The 15,823-nt window shown below is 40.5% G+C and overlaps 1 protein-coding gene across 1 annotated transcript; it reads right to left on the minus strand.

The window, feature by feature from the left end:
* Window positions 1-119: 119 nt before the first annotated feature.
* Window positions 120-13,878, minus strand: LOC143283958 (GH3 domain-containing protein-like). Its single transcript, XM_076590428.1, has 8 exons — window positions 13,805-13,878; window positions 11,689-11,752; window positions 9,959-10,104; window positions 8,352-9,416; window positions 6,755-6,882; window positions 5,533-5,684; window positions 3,617-3,708; window positions 120-2,700 (listed from the first exon to the last, which is right to left on the minus strand). Exons 2-8 carry the CDS (start codon window positions 11,714-11,716, stop codon window positions 2,482-2,484), a joined length of 1,830 nt encoding a protein of 609 aa, XP_076446543.1. The 5' UTR covers window positions 11,717-11,752; window positions 13,805-13,878; the 3' UTR covers window positions 120-2,481.
* Window positions 13,879-15,823: the final 1,945 nt, after the last annotated feature.

The following is a 15,823-nucleotide window of genomic DNA, read 5'->3' on the forward strand; positions in this document are numbered from 1 at the left end:
ACAGTTCTAAAAGCCTTTTATTCATTGCACATCTGGGTGTGTGCATCAAAAAACAGCTGAGAGATAAAAAAAAAAAAAAATTAAAAAAAACCCAAAAAAACCACCAACAACAACAGTAAAATGTGAGAGATTTTATTAAATCAACGTTTGCTTTTTAGGCATAGTAATGTATTATTTCATCTTTAAAAATAAAGCAACCATCTATCTAACTTATCACATAAAAGTAAATATCCAACAGTAATAAAACAATAATGCAAAACATATCTGTAAAGATTTATGTAACACTATGGGAGAGAAAACCCAGCAACATTACTTCAGCACAACAGTGATGACGAAGAGGTATTCTTTCAGGTTCAGAATATTAATCTATCTGATCACTGTGATAAATATTCATAAAGGGCATAAACAGAACAAAGACTTGAGATACGCTGTCTTTGGAGAAAGAATAAAACATAAGCATTACGAAAAAAAAGTATGTATACAGGAATCTTTTTGTTGTTGAATATATCAAAATTCATTTTCTTCAATTATTCAAAAAAATATTTCATAACCTTTATAAGACATTGCCTTTCCAACATTGATTAAAAACTTTCTACTAGGTGACTGGAAATATACGTGTTTTTGATAGGCAGTCAGTTTTCTTTTGAAAAAAAAAAAAAGACCAAAAAATACACAATGCTAAAACAATTTTTGTTAAAAAAGAGCACTTTATCATACAAATCAAAATCCAACCAGTCAGAACTGAGGAATCAGAACAGATCAGGACAATTCAGCTGTCACATCCTCCATACCAATGAAGAGCTGAAAAAAACCCAAACAATTCCTTCATAAACAGGAACATGTACATGCACACACTCAAACTCCAGGCATTTGGCAAGTAAGGACCATACATGCATTCATGATCTTCCAATGTCAGGCGACATAAAAACAGATGGCTAAACAGTTGCTAATGTGACTATGCTGTCTGTCTAACAAGTGATAATGCCATGGTGTGATGCACAACACTCAGCCGCACAACACAAAGTACTATGTTGTCAGCAGAAGTGAAGCAACGCCACTCAAAAGATAAATCAAGCTTCACATGGCCAAGTTTCTTTATGTAGCCATATGGTATGGATATGTGTCTGAAGTTACACCATCTTACAGTCACATAAAACACACACTGAAAAATCTGATACAGTTTTGATTATTCCATTTGATTTCTAAAAAAATCTTGCACATCTATCTAGAGAATTTTCTCAGTACTATGCTGTGAGAAGAGGTGAAGCAATACCGATCAAAGGGTAAATCAATCTTCACATGGCCAAATTTCACGCAATCCTTTCTCGAGAATATTATGACACTAATTAGCTAAAGGTTTACTCAGAATCCCTGACTTCTTTGATTATCTTTGGACTTAATCAAAAATCAACATAAAATGAAGGAACCTTCCCCACCTCCACTTTCATTATTATCCATTGACGGGCGCAATAGCCAAGTGGTTAAAGCATTGGACTGTCAATCTGAGGGTCCCGGGTTCGAATCACGGTGACGGCGCCTGGTGGGTAAAGGGTGGAGATTTTTACGATCTCCAATGTCAACATATGTGCAGACCTGCTAGTGCCTGAACCCCCTTCGTGTGTATATGCAAGCAGAAGATCAAATACGCACGTTAAAGATCCTGTAATCCATGTCAGCGTTCAGTGGGTTATGGAAACAAGAACACATCCAGCATGCACACCCCCGAAAACGGAGTATGGCTGCCTACATGGCGGGGTAAAAACGGTCATACACGTAAAAGCCCACTCGTGTGCATACGAGTGAGCGCAGAAGAAGAAGAAGAAGAGAAGATTATTGTCCATTTCATTGTGGTCTGCCTGGCTAAAGGGAGAAAAGTCACCTTGCAGTCTGGACTAATGAAACAACCTGTGGTTGCCATCACTTCCACTTGCCATATTCAAAAATATAATCGCACATCTCCACACAACATGATACCTTGCAGTTCACAGCCAAACTGACTACACATGGTTTCATGACAGCTGAATGATATATTAATCATCAAAATAATATATTAATCAACAGTGCTTGAATTAAAGTTTCAGTTTCAGTTTCAGTAGCTCAAGGAGGCGTCACTGCGTTCGGACAAATCCATAAACGCTACACCACATCTGCCAAGCAGATGCCTGACCAGCAGCGTAACCCAACGCGCTTAGTCAGGCCTTGAGAAAAGAAAAAAAAAAGGTGAATAAATAATAGATAAGCTTACATAAATAAATAAATAAATAATAATTATAATATAGAAAAAGGTAGTAGTAATAATAATAAATAATAATAATAATAAATAAATAAATAAATAATGTCTTGAATTAAAACGACTCAAGACCATCACAAACATTTCCTGAAAGAAACGATATGCATGTGGCAGTGCTGTCTCTATCTGCATTGTGAAGCATGTTTGCAGCCAAACAGCAGGTTGTTCACTTCCAAAATAGCACAGCGGAGTCAGACAACTTTCTCAAACATAAACTGCACTGCCTCCTTCCTCTTCAGCACCCGGGGAACTTTGTACTGATTGGACGATGCCGGAGTGTTCTGGATCATAAAGTCCCTGAGCTGACGGAAGGTTCCGGGCTGCACGATATGAACTTGCATTTCTCCGATGCTGCCCTTCTGGCGGAATGAGGAATACGGGTAGGACTTGGTTCCCAGAGCATCATCCAACTGCATCATGCAAAAGAAAATACCAGGTATGTGATCTGTTTAAACCAACTGTGCATGTAAATCCTATATTGTTATCTGTCATTCTGATTCCCTCGCATCTTTTAAATATCGTCTCAAAACTCACCTTTTCCCTCAGCAATAAGTTCAATTGTGGCAGGTCCACTTCCTCTGCGTTAGCTGTGCTTGACTATGTGTGTATACATATATATGTGGACATAACTACATGCATGTACATGAATGTGTATTGCGTGTGCATGTGTTTATGTAAGTTTGTGCCTGCCTATGTGTGCGTATGTGTTAGGATAGCTGTTAGATACACATGTATGTTAAAATGTATGTATGCATTGTGTGTGTGTGTGTGTGTGTGTGTGTGTGTGTGTGTGTGTGTGTGTGTGTGTGTGTGTGTGTAGTCACATTTTGGTGTGTGTATGTAACATTGATGTAATGTTAACAAAAGCGTTTTTGTAAAGCACCTAGAGCAGATTTCTGGATAGTGTGCTATATAAGTATCCATTATAATTATTATTATTATTATTATAATTAATGTTGGTTGCATTTAATGTCAGCTGTCCACACTCATACTTACTTTACACTACAGAAGTGCACAATACATTTTAATCACAGGAAGTGGATCATTATATCAATGTGTTTAAGATACATAAGCAACAGATGAGACAAAGTTACATCTTCAACATTCACAACTGATCAAACTGCACAATGTCAATGATGATCTGACATGCTCATTATGTAATGTTTGTGGCACTTGGGTTATAATACAGATTGTAATACTGAGTCAGAAAAAGTGATAACAGTACAAGTATTTTGAACAGCCTCCCATTATCTTGTTCAGATCAGGTACCAGGAAAGTACTAATATTGTGCCTACAGAAAGGGAAACGTCAAAGTACATGACTAACCATCTTTTTCTGTGCGTTGGACACTGACATGGCTCCTTCAGCCCCCTCCACCTCCAGGAAGATGTGGTAGCAAGGCAGTCTACTTTTATACTCTGTCAACAGATCATACACACATACAGATAAACAAGGAAAATAGCTGTACCCATGAAGAACTAATAGTTCTTACACACACAGAGTTAAACAACTAATAGCTCATACACAAACACAGATAAACAGGGAAAAAATAGTTGTAGCCATGAAGAACTAATCAATCATAAAATTTGATGGTGAGATTGGAATACAACTTGGTATGAAGCTGGAAACCTACAAAACGTTTAATATCAGATCATAAAATGAATGCGAAAATCACAAAAGTTAGCATGAATGTAAAATGATTTTTAACAGATTTCATCTTCTCAAAATTATATGCCACCAGCCACCTTGGTGAAGTGGTTAGTGTTGCAGAATGATGACTGAGAGGATGCAGATTCAAGCCACAGCATGATGGGGGCAATAGCCAAGTGGTTAAAGTGTTGGACTTTCAATCTGAGGGTCTTGGGTTCGAATCTCATTAACAGTGCCTGGTGGGTGAAGGGTGGAGATTTTTCTGATCTCCCAGGTCAACATATGTGCAAACCTGCTTGTGCCTGAACCCCCTTTGTATGTATATGCATGTAGAAGATCAAATACGCACGTTAAAGATCCTGTAATCCACGCCAGCGTTTGGTGGGTTATGGAAACAAGAACATACCCAGCATGCACACCCCCAAGAATGGAGTATGGCTGCCTACATGGTGGGGTAAAAATGGTCAGGCACATTAAAGCCCACTTGTGTACATACAAGTGAACGTGGGAGTTGCTGCCCACGAACGAAGAAGAAGCCCCACCACAGGTGGGATTTTTCAGCCTCTGGCCACCCTCCACACAGAACTGACTGTTCTATGGGCTCATATGGGAAGAGTGGGACCACACAGTCAAGGATTATCCACTTTACGGATGCTTCTTTGGAAGAACTGCTCAAATTTCCGCACCAGCACTGCACTGCACGTATCTGCATCTCTCAGGCCTGATTAACACAATGTGAGAGGGAGCACCCGGTCACAGCCTTGTCACATAGTCCCTAACTTAAACAGACCTCCGTAGCATCATCCTCATCATAATTCACTATCAATATTGAAAAAAACAATAAAGGTCCCAAATTCTTTGGCCTTTTATGCCTAGCCGTCAATGGTGGCCTCAGTTTTCAGTTCTGCATTTCCATGCTTGTGGTAAGTTCATATTCAGGTATTCACTGTGCGCAGATTCATGGGGGACTGTCACTGGAGGGACATGGCAGCAGTCTCCATGCAGTTGCATGCATGTGCGCGTGCGCGCGCACACACACACACACACACACAAACATGCACACACACACACACACGCACAAACACACACACATGCACACACACACACACACACAAACAAGCACAAACACACACACACACACACACACACACACACACACACACACACAAACACACACACACACACATACATACACACACACACACACAAACACGCACAAACACACACACACACACACAAACATGCACAAACACGCACAAACACACACACATGCACACACACACACACGCACAAACACACACACACACAAACATACACACACACACACACACAAACATACACACACACACACACACACAAACATGCACAAACACACACACACACACACACTCACAAACGCACACACACACACACGCACACACACACACACACACACACACACAGAGACAAACACGCACAAACACACACACACACACACACACACACAAACATGCACACACACACACACACGCACAAACACATGCACACACACACAAACTAACACACACACACACACACACACACACACACACACACACACACACAGTGCTTACTTTTGGCATCAGTGTCCTCCACCACAATGCTCTCAGCACAGCAGTAGTCAACCAGTCTGACGCTGTCCCAGTTCTCCACCGTAGATGTCAAGCAGTCATAGAACACCGACTCCGAAGTTTTCTCCCCTCTCACGTTCAGAAACTGACCTTGTCTGACAAAAGTCAATCACAACAAATGTACACTTGCACAAATACAAGTCTTTCCTGATTGTCAATTGCAAGAACTGAAATAGCTGATCTCCAACAGAGCCTGCATGAAATGAGTTATTTCATTTAAATATAGACATGTTGCATACATACATAAGCTCTCTTGTTCGTGACCATGTCTGAGAAAGTAAATCACAAAAAAAATGTGCACTTGCACAAACAGGAGGAGTTTGTATTATACTCCATGTTTGGTGTTTACATATACTTACCATGTCAAACTGATGCAAACTAGGCCTATGGTTTGCTCTGTTTGGCCAAATTTCACGCGGCTAACAGTGAAAAGACGCCCCTCTTAGTCTGGCCCGCTCTTAGCCAATCAAACGCCTCTTTCCTGACCCTGCCATTACACAAGAAATGAAATAACTGATCTCTAACATAGTCTGCATGAAATGAGTTATTTCTTTTAAATATAAAATATGTTTCATACATGCATAAGCTCTCTTGTTCATGTAAACCCATGCTTGTACTTACATGCATGATGCAGTATGTGAATGTGTGTCAATATGTCACTGTGTGAAAGCAAGAATGCAGCTTTTGTTTTATGAAGAAAAAAATATGTTGCCTTCTTAGCATGCACATATTTTCTTTCTTTTTCTTTTCTTTTCAGTCTCTCATTTTCCTCAGACTGCTTTGCATGTGATAAGAGAAGAAAAAAAAGAAGAAAAAAAAAGAGAAAGATTCACACACAATTCTTAAGTGTTTTCAAATCATGTCAAATTTGTTTGTATGCAAGAAAGAATGGATGACTGTGTCTGCATGTGCTGTTTGCATGGATAAGTACATGTGTACAAATGAATGTGTGTGCACATGGTGCATGTTTATCTATATCATTATGGATGTGTTATGCATGCACACGGTGCATGTCAATGAATATGGATGTGGTGTGTGCGCACATGGTGCATGTCGATGTACATGGATGTAGTGTGTGACACATGGTACATGTCTTTGTATGCTATGTGAATATGTATGTGTTCATGTGAATGAGTAAGCAAAAAAAAAACAACCACACACCTACCTGTACATAAACTCAATGATGGGACACTCATGATGGAAGCCCACCACTTTGACCACGTCTCCAAAGCGATAGCGGTACACACAGGACGGGTTGGTGATGACAACTTCATACATCTCCCCAAGCCTGGCCTGCAACATCACCCCCTATTTACTCCACTGTTCTGGCAGAGTTTGTATGAAAGGCTAAAAGGACAAAGGTCCTGTAGCCTTTCACAGCCACAGAGACAATGGATTTTTATACACTGTGTCCAGGGCTCAACATAGGGAGGCGAGGCCCAATTCTCTCCTGTCTGCTGTTATAACCTTCCCCAAACAAATTCAGGTACAGTACCCATTCAAACCTGGGCAGGGTGAGCAAAAAAAAAAGCCTTTCTGAAAGATGCAACACCGTGCTGAAATGAGGCCTCAAACCCTAATCACTGGAGAACACTGGATCAGAAGTCCAATGCCTAACTTATAATAATAATAATAATAATAATAATAATAATGGTATTTCATATAGCGCTGAATCTTGTGTAGAGACAAATCAAAGCGCTTTCGCACCAGTCATTCACACGCATGCATAACTCTAAAACTGTAGAAACTAAAGAAAAGGAAGAGGCAGGCAAGGGAGGCTATTCTGGGAAGAGGTGGGTTTTAAGGCCAGACTTGAAAGATCTGAGTGTGGAGACTTAACGAAGCAAAAGAGGAAGTTCATTCCAATTGCAAGGTCCAGAGACAAAGAACGGCGGCCAACAGTTGAGTGTTTGAATCTGGGTATGCATAAACAGAGTGGATCCGAAGCCGATCGTAGTGAGCGAGATGGAGTGTAGAGGTGAAGGCAGCCGCAGAGATAGGAAGGGGCATTTTCGTGAATACATCTATAACATAGAGTTCTGATCTTGTACTTTATTCGGTGTGAGACAGGGAGGCAGTGGAGATGTTGCAAAAGAGGAGTGATGTGCTCAGATCTTTTCTTTCTGAGGACGAGTCGGGCAGCAGAGTTTTGTATATGCTGAAGGGACTGAATGGATGAAGCAGGCATGGCACCTCCACAGACTCCTTCATCAGTTGATGTTACCAGCACATTCATTAAGCATCACAAGGAAATAACAAAAAAAACTCACAATAGCATGTTACAACATTAGCTGTAACAATGGGCAGAAATAAAAAGGTTAAGAACATAAGCGTAAGATCTGAATAATACATTTCATTGTGAACTGTTAGTGGAACGCTTTCTGGATTATGAATCGTACAAACAGTATGTTTTCTTCGTTGCCTGATTCTTTGGTACAGCTCTTCACCTGACATCATGAAAACTGGTTTACATTTCCACAAGGTTCTCTAACTTATTAACAATGATAGGTCGTATAAGATTTGTAGTTTGTCTTGAAATAACCAGTATCCTAAATTCAATAGAATGCTGCCTTACATTTGCAGAGGCAGCATGTAAATTATGCAATGTTCCTTCACTTACTTCTGACATATTTTGATCAAATGTAAATATAAGAAATGTTTAACATAAAACCACTTCTCTGGGCAGTATATTTAATTTTCATTATTGATACATCACTTTTTAGGAATCAAGCGAAACAGCCACAGAAAGTTTATATAATCACCTGACCAAGACGCAGCGTTTCTGGCTGGTCCTCCTCACTGTGAGCAACCGGGATCAACTCAAAGAACTGGGCACATGGGTGAAGCAGGTACATGGAGGGCAGGGAGGTCGGCCAGATGTTGATCCCCAGCAGACCCTCCGAAGCTCCGTAGATCGGGGAGTACAGGGGCACGTCCTTCAGAAATGTGTCCCTCAGTTTCTGTCCATACAGAGTGAAGGTTCCCGTGTCTGTGCACAGCACCACGTGAAGGTCAGGCCACAGGCGTTTCCCTGCCCCCTCAATCCCTCCCTCCATCGCTCTCTGGATTTCAGCGGCACGGTCTGGGTCTGGACTCAACAGTGCCTCCAGGCGTGCTCTCACGTCCGCGGGAAGCGCCAGGTTGGGGTTCAGGGTTCCATTCCTTATGTCAGCGACCAGGTCAGACACTCTGTGCTCCAGTGTCTTGAAGGCATTGAACACCAGGGAAGCGAAGTTAGCCTCAATCATTCCAATATGTCGATCTCTGAGAGCAAACAGCAAGTGAACATACAAAGCTTCTGGTTCACTTAGAATTTCAAAGGCTGGCTCAGGGGTGGAGTAGATGTGCAGGAGACCCTTGGATTCAGAAGGTGTTGCCGAGTTGGGACCTACTTTGATGCCTGACTCTGACATTCTCCATACTGGGTTGTAGAAAATTTTGAAATCCTTGTTCAGGTAAGACGAGTCAGGGAACGCATCGACCATACACCTGTATAGTACGGATATTCCTTCCAGGAAGAATACCTCTCTTTGCTTCTTGACCATAGGAATAATGCTTGCAGTCCCCGATGTACCTGACGTCACAGCGAACACGACAGGTGTGTCTTTGGTAAGGACCATCTTTTCACCAGACATCATCCTGTCCACATAGGGCTTGTAATGAGGGTATCGGGTCAAAGGATGAGCACGTATGAAGTCTTCTGCTGTCTTGATGGCAGCAAAGTTGTAGAGCTTGCCATATTCTGTATCAGCGTTTTCTTGCAGCTGCTTCAAAAGAAATTCTTCCTGGACCTTTGCTACATTCTTCGTTGCAGTTTCCAGCTTTCTCTGTCAACAAAAGCAAAGATTATCAAATGTCTATGTGAACATGCACAATCAGGAATGAAGAAATCTTGTACACAATTCCATACACACAAATGTGTAAAAATGCACACAAAAACACACCCAACACAACATTAATATAAGTATATAAAGCATAACTTGTGTGCACTATAAACACACTTTTGCACACATGCACGCGCGCACACACACACACACACACACACACACACACACAGCCACACAGCCACAGAGAAAGAGAGGGTGGGGGTCAGGGGGGGAGGGAAAGAAAGAGAGGAAGAGAGAGAGCAAATGTGGAGAGCATAAACCAAGGAAACATACTCTTTATTTAATCAAAGTGGAGGGGTGATAGCAGGATACTTTTCAATTAAATCTGCAATAGTATAAACGAGTAACAACTCCTCTAACAAACATATATCATCAACCCCTCTTTCTTTTTCTTTTTCACATTCCATTTATTAAAAAAAAAAAAAAAAAAAAACTGTGCTACCATGAAAAACTGATTTCATTCAGAACACACAAACACCAACCTGAAACACATAACCAATAAAGGCCAGACTGTTGACAGTCAAGTAGTGACGTAAAGCGTCAGAAAACTTCTGATCCGTGTACACTCTCTTTCGCTGAACATCGTACAGCAAAAGACCAGTGCCGACTGCCGACACTGCCACAGTACCTGCAATACAATGATTCACATATTGTCTGCATATATCTCTGTCATTTCTCTGTCTTTTTTTTTTCTTTTCCACCACTGCCCCTCTTGAATATCATACACAGTATTCTTCTGTATAGCAATGGAAAAGGGGCAATGGAAGGAAAACAGATACAATAAACTGGCTCACACTGAGATAATCGTAGCAATAATAAGTTTCGCACTGTGCTATGAATTATGAAAAAAACAATTGTTGTTGTCAGTAGGTGGATTAGTTGGTAGTCCTGAGTATGATGAACTGGAATAAGCACTGCTGAACTTCGCTAAAATGATTCAGCAGCAGTGCAGGGTCTCTTCTGGCATGTGGCTTCATGATGACCTAACAATGACTGCTCATTCTGAAGACAGTTAAATGGCACTGGGACCAAGGCAGATGAGCCTAAGTAAGACTGTGTATGAGGAATTAAGGATGACAAACATGAAAGCAATGCCACTGAAAAATTACAGGCGTTGAAGCAGCATAACCACAAGACCACAATGTGTAGTAGTAGTAGTCTTCAGTTTAACGTCTTCCTCTTTAAGTGATATTAGACGGGAAAAGAAAAGGGGGTGTTGGGGGTGGAGGGCGAGACTTGGTGGTGGGAACAGTACTGGGCAGAGGGTGGAGAATGGTGTGTGTGTATGTGTGTGTGCGTGTGTACACGTGTGTGCGCATGTGTCTGTGTGGTGGGGAAAGATACAGAGCATTGGAAAAAAAAAAACATTAAAAGGGGAGACACAGGCCTAATATAGAAGGAAACGCTAACATCAAACAACTGTAACAACTATAGCAAATGTCCAATCGGACTATGCAGCAACCTTCTGCAATAGCAGATAACATCTTGAAATTGTCAAAAATACATTTACATCACAATGTGTCTGTGTCTGATTGTGCCCTGGGTACCAACTTGAATCAATTGAGCAAACGTTCAAGGCCTCACCACATATCAGACTTAGGTTTTTCAACTTTTCTCAAGTAATCTGTGATTAATCACATTCTGAGTTCCAGAAGCTTCTGTGGTAACAGAGCTCTGCAGAAACCTGTGGCTTGTTTCCCATACAAAAAAATATCATGAGAATATGTTATCAAGTTCATATGAAAATGCTTGTGATAATCTATAGTTATGGCACTGATGAACTTCCAGACCATCATAAACATACCCAGTGAAAACATACTCAATGTTACAACATTCATATCTGTGTTATCATTATGAAATATATCTAACCTGAAAGGTACAAAGAACAGCTCAAATTGGCAGCAATCAAAAAGCATAAAAACTTATTTCTACTCTCCTGTGTATGTAGGGGGGTGGGGGTGCATGTGCATGTACACACATACAGGGGTATGCTAGCCTTTTTCAAACAAACCAAATTTCTAAAATTCCTATCATTACAACATTGTGAATTCTGAAACCTTGCTCTCCATTTGCAAAATTTTCCTTTGAAAAAAAAAAAAATTAAGCATATCTTTGATTCCCAGATCCCCTATCCCCAACATTCCCACCCCCATAAAAAAGTCAGTGTAACTTACTTAAATTCCCAGCAATAATTCATAAATGTTATGCTTACCTTTAAATAATTTCTTTAAAATCCCCATCTTTTATGCTTCACTGCAAACACGTAAATCTTCCACCTGAAAAAAAACAACAAAAAAAACAACAACAACAACAACAACATAAAATCAAAGTCAGTTCTTGTGTTTCTTTTTAAATCTCTGAGATCATGGCACAAATCAGTTGGGTTTAAAAAAAAAAAAAATTAATTTTCATTATTCAGTAGTTATTCTTTAATTAGAAATGGTTTTCTTTCTTTTCTTTTCACATGTTTATGGAGAGAAAAAAAAGTGATTTCTCTCTCTTCAACCACTTGATCTGTATTTAGCAAACATCTACACACACACACACACACACACACACACACATATACATACACACACAAACACTATATTTTATCCAGACTGCAAACTAAATTAAACTAAATCTCTAATCACACAGGCATGACAATAAAATGGTTGGACCATTGGACTCTCATCCAAGGGTTCCTTTATTTGATCCTGGCAGCATCTTGCAAATAATGGGTGGACATTTTTTGCATCATATGTTCAGACCCGCTTTTGCCTTAACCCAGATGTGTATGCATGTAGACCAAAAGAAAAAAAAGAAAAAAAAAGTGTGTGCTGAAGATCCTGTAAGCAATGTCAGAGTTAAGAGGATTTGGGGAATATATGTACCAACCACCTGAAGAATTAACATCAATCTGATGTTGGTTGAAAAATAGGTACAGTTTCAGTTTCAGTTTTTAAGAGGTGTCATACTGTGCCTCCATATATGCTACATCACATCAACTTTAAAGATATATATATATATATATATATATATATATATATATATATATATACGAGACATGGTATGTGGGGGTTCCCTGACCTATACTTATTGATCCAATGCACTGGACAGGGCTTGAGAGCTTACCAAATGCTGCAGGAATGGAAGATGTAAGACAGATACATTTATTATAATAAATAGAAAGGCAGAGAACAAAACAAACAAACAAACAAACTGTAACCTGTTACTTCTTTTGGACTGGTTTGGGACACGCAATTTCAAATGTTTCATGGTAAAGCACGCGGGCAGCTGAGATGCCTTTACTGAAGCAAGAACACACACACACACACACAAATTGATATGTCTTAAGATTAACGTGCATGGCTTACATTTTCTGTTTCATTTTACATGTTTAATTCTCAGTATGAGGACTTGACTTGTGAACAGCTGATGAACATCATCGCGGGGGCTTCTGTTACTGGCTCAGTCAACTGACAGCGGTGAGATACATAAATGACAGCTGTCAGCATGCTGCTCTGTATAATATAGCCTTCCGCTGTGTGACCATAGGTCTGCCATCATTTTTCTGGTTTTGTTTGTTTGTTTGTTTTCTCCAGTAAACTAGCATATATCTATCTCCGTTCTATCTTTATTTGCCAACAGAGAGCACACAGTGCTGCCTGAGACGGATCGACAGATGATCGATCCACTGAAAGGCGACTGCAGCATCTGGGTTGTGGCAGCATAAGAAATATGAGAGTTTAATAGAGGTGCCAAAGCTTGCGGACTAATACATTATCATCAAACCACATTAGCATTTAAAAAAAAAAATTAAGTTGGTGTCTGACCAGCACACAAAACCAACACACTGGTCAGACGGGCGCAATAGCCTAGTGGACTTTCAATCTGAGGGTCCCGGGTTCGAATCACGGTAACGGCGCCTGGTGGGTAAAGGGTGGAGATTTTTCCGATCACCCAGGTCAACATATTATGTGCAGACCTGCTAGTGCCTGAACCCCCTTCGTGTGCATACGCACGCAGAAGATCAAATACGCACGTTAAAGATCCTGTAACCCACGTCAGTGTTCGTTGGGTTATGGAGACACGAAAATACCCAGCATGCACGAACCACAACAGAGTCATCGGCAAGTCGATGTTGGTCGTGTAAAGGAAAGAAGAAGAAGAAGAAAAAGAAGACCTTGAAATGTGACTGACGAACCAGTAGGAAAACCAGGAAGCCACAAGGCGTTCACTTTCGATTTAACCTCGAGTTTATGTTATCTCACCTGCGAGCGCTGTAATCTGATTAACTCAATGCTGATGAAGCAAAAGCAGCTGATTTCATCTTTGATAATACTTACCGAATATTCCGGTTGACATCGAGTCATGAGATCTGGTTCAGCTTGTTGTTGCATAAGTGCTCAGAGTTTACAAGTATATTTTGTGAGAGTTATCTCCCTGCTGCATAGGCGCGTGTCGATGTGTATTTTTTCATTTTTCTCTTATCAAACTCCGCATGTCGAATCTGAATTCGTGCTTTGCTTTCATTCACATCGTACGTGAAATTCGGGCTGCTGTTCTCTAAGAGAGCGCATGATCACAATCTGACACCATTCTTCCTTTACCTTTCTTTTTATCTGTCCACACGTAATTTTGTTTTATTTGTCAGTGTGGTTTTTTCTGCAGAATATTTTCAGGGGCAACTCTCTTATTGCCCTGTGTGTATTTGCACTTGAAACCCCAAAAGACAAGCACACAGACCACAACAACAAAAAAAGTCTAGAGGAGGGGCCGGTGGGGAAATCATGGTCCAAGCAGGAATTGAACCTGGGGCCCTCACCATGGCTGCCTGTTCAGACACACTACTTCAAAGCTTGTTTCATGTGTGTGGATGAGTACACACACACATGTATGCACGCACACGTGCATACACATACATGAGTGAGTGTGTGAATGTGTGAGGGTCAAATAGCGACAGGATGATGTACACACACACACACACACACACGCACACACACACACATATCCCTTTTGGCACTGGACTGTCACTGATCCATCAGCTTCAGTTTACAATGCTTTAAGTGAGACAAATCCACACAAATCACACAATTTCAAGTCATTGCTTCTTCTGATCACATCTGTTACAAGTGAATCAGAGGGACAGTGAAAAAAATCAAGGTGGAAATGATGTGTTAACTTTCATGTGACTTAAATGAACTGAACAGAAAATGAACTTTTTTTTTTTCCTTGGCTGCCCTGATCATCCATGTCATTGGAATAGTTTCACCCCCATGCTGCTCATTCCGAGTCCTCCCAACAACCATACCCAGTTTGTCTACAATAGCCTCAGCAGTGACAGTCCACTTGGGAACTATCAGTGTTAGGTCAATATACAGCAACTTACCACAAGAGAACCCTTCACTGCTGGCGAGTTATTTCAGTAGTTTTCAGCAGCAGCTGTTTTGACTCAATATCATACATGCAGGATACCATCTACTAAGTCCCAAACTGATGATGATAATTTCTTGGTCGTGGAGCAAAACTGAGTGTACCCCCCCCCCCCCCCCACCCCCACCGAACACTCTCACCCCTCATCATGGAGACCCCACCGCATCTGTCTAATGAGTCCTCCATGAATCTTAACACAAGCACGAAAGTTGAGGAAAACTTGAAACTGAGGACACCATGAAAAGCAGAGCAAGAAGTGTTGTAGAACTTTAATGATGTGGATGCTGCTGCTGCTACAGAACTTCAGTTTGGGACATCATGACATTCATACTATATACCTCAATGTCAGAGACATGAGAGATTTTTATGCTTACAGTGCTGGCCATAAAATAATTCCAACATATGCAAGAAGCAGCTCTCAGCTAATGTGATAATAAATGCAACTAAAGACTTTATTTACTTTTTGTATATGACAAAGTCAGGAAACACCTTTGTTTTGTTTTTTTCTCAACAAATGTTTTCAGGCTTGACTTTAGAAATCAGAAACAGACAGCACAACAGGAAGAACATTTCATCTGGTTAATCAAATGCATGTTTTCAATAGTTTTAATTCTAAAAAACATGAAGTTGTAAACTACATTGTGAATGAAAGAGACTGACTATAGACCCCAATGACACCATGAAACATTGGTATGTTGCATGTGGCGCACTGCATCATATGTCATCTGACTGTGTGAAACAACAATGGTCACATGTGACAAATTTCTCATCACATGCAGAGGTATCATGAGAAAGAATGGTCCCTATTTTCACAATACCCTATTGTGAAAAGTACTGATCTCAAAGACAACAGTTGGACCATGTGACAGCATGCTAACTTCAAAAACAGCAAGAAGTGATACTCAACAGCTCAGTGGTAAGGTGATGACCAA

This window comes from Babylonia areolata, chromosome 7, assembly GCF_041734735.1.
Source record: "Babylonia areolata isolate BAREFJ2019XMU chromosome 7, ASM4173473v1, whole genome shotgun sequence".
Lineage (NCBI taxonomy): Eukaryota > Metazoa > Mollusca > Gastropoda > Neogastropoda > Buccinidae > Babylonia > Babylonia areolata.

Bases quoted from the DNA above. Each gene is read 5' to 3' on its own strand.
- LOC143283958 (XM_076590428.1), bottom strand. From the start codon at position 11,716: ATGGGGATTTTAAAGAAATTATTTAAAG. The intron at 6,883-8,351 runs GTGATTATATAA...GTGATGTTGCAG, and splicing joins AAACGCTGCGTCTTGGTCAG to GCCAGGCTTGGGGAGATGTA. The intron at 3,709-5,532 runs GTAAGCACTGTG...ATCTGTTGACAG, and splicing joins GGAGGACACTGATGCCAAAA to AGTATAAAAGTAGACTGCCT.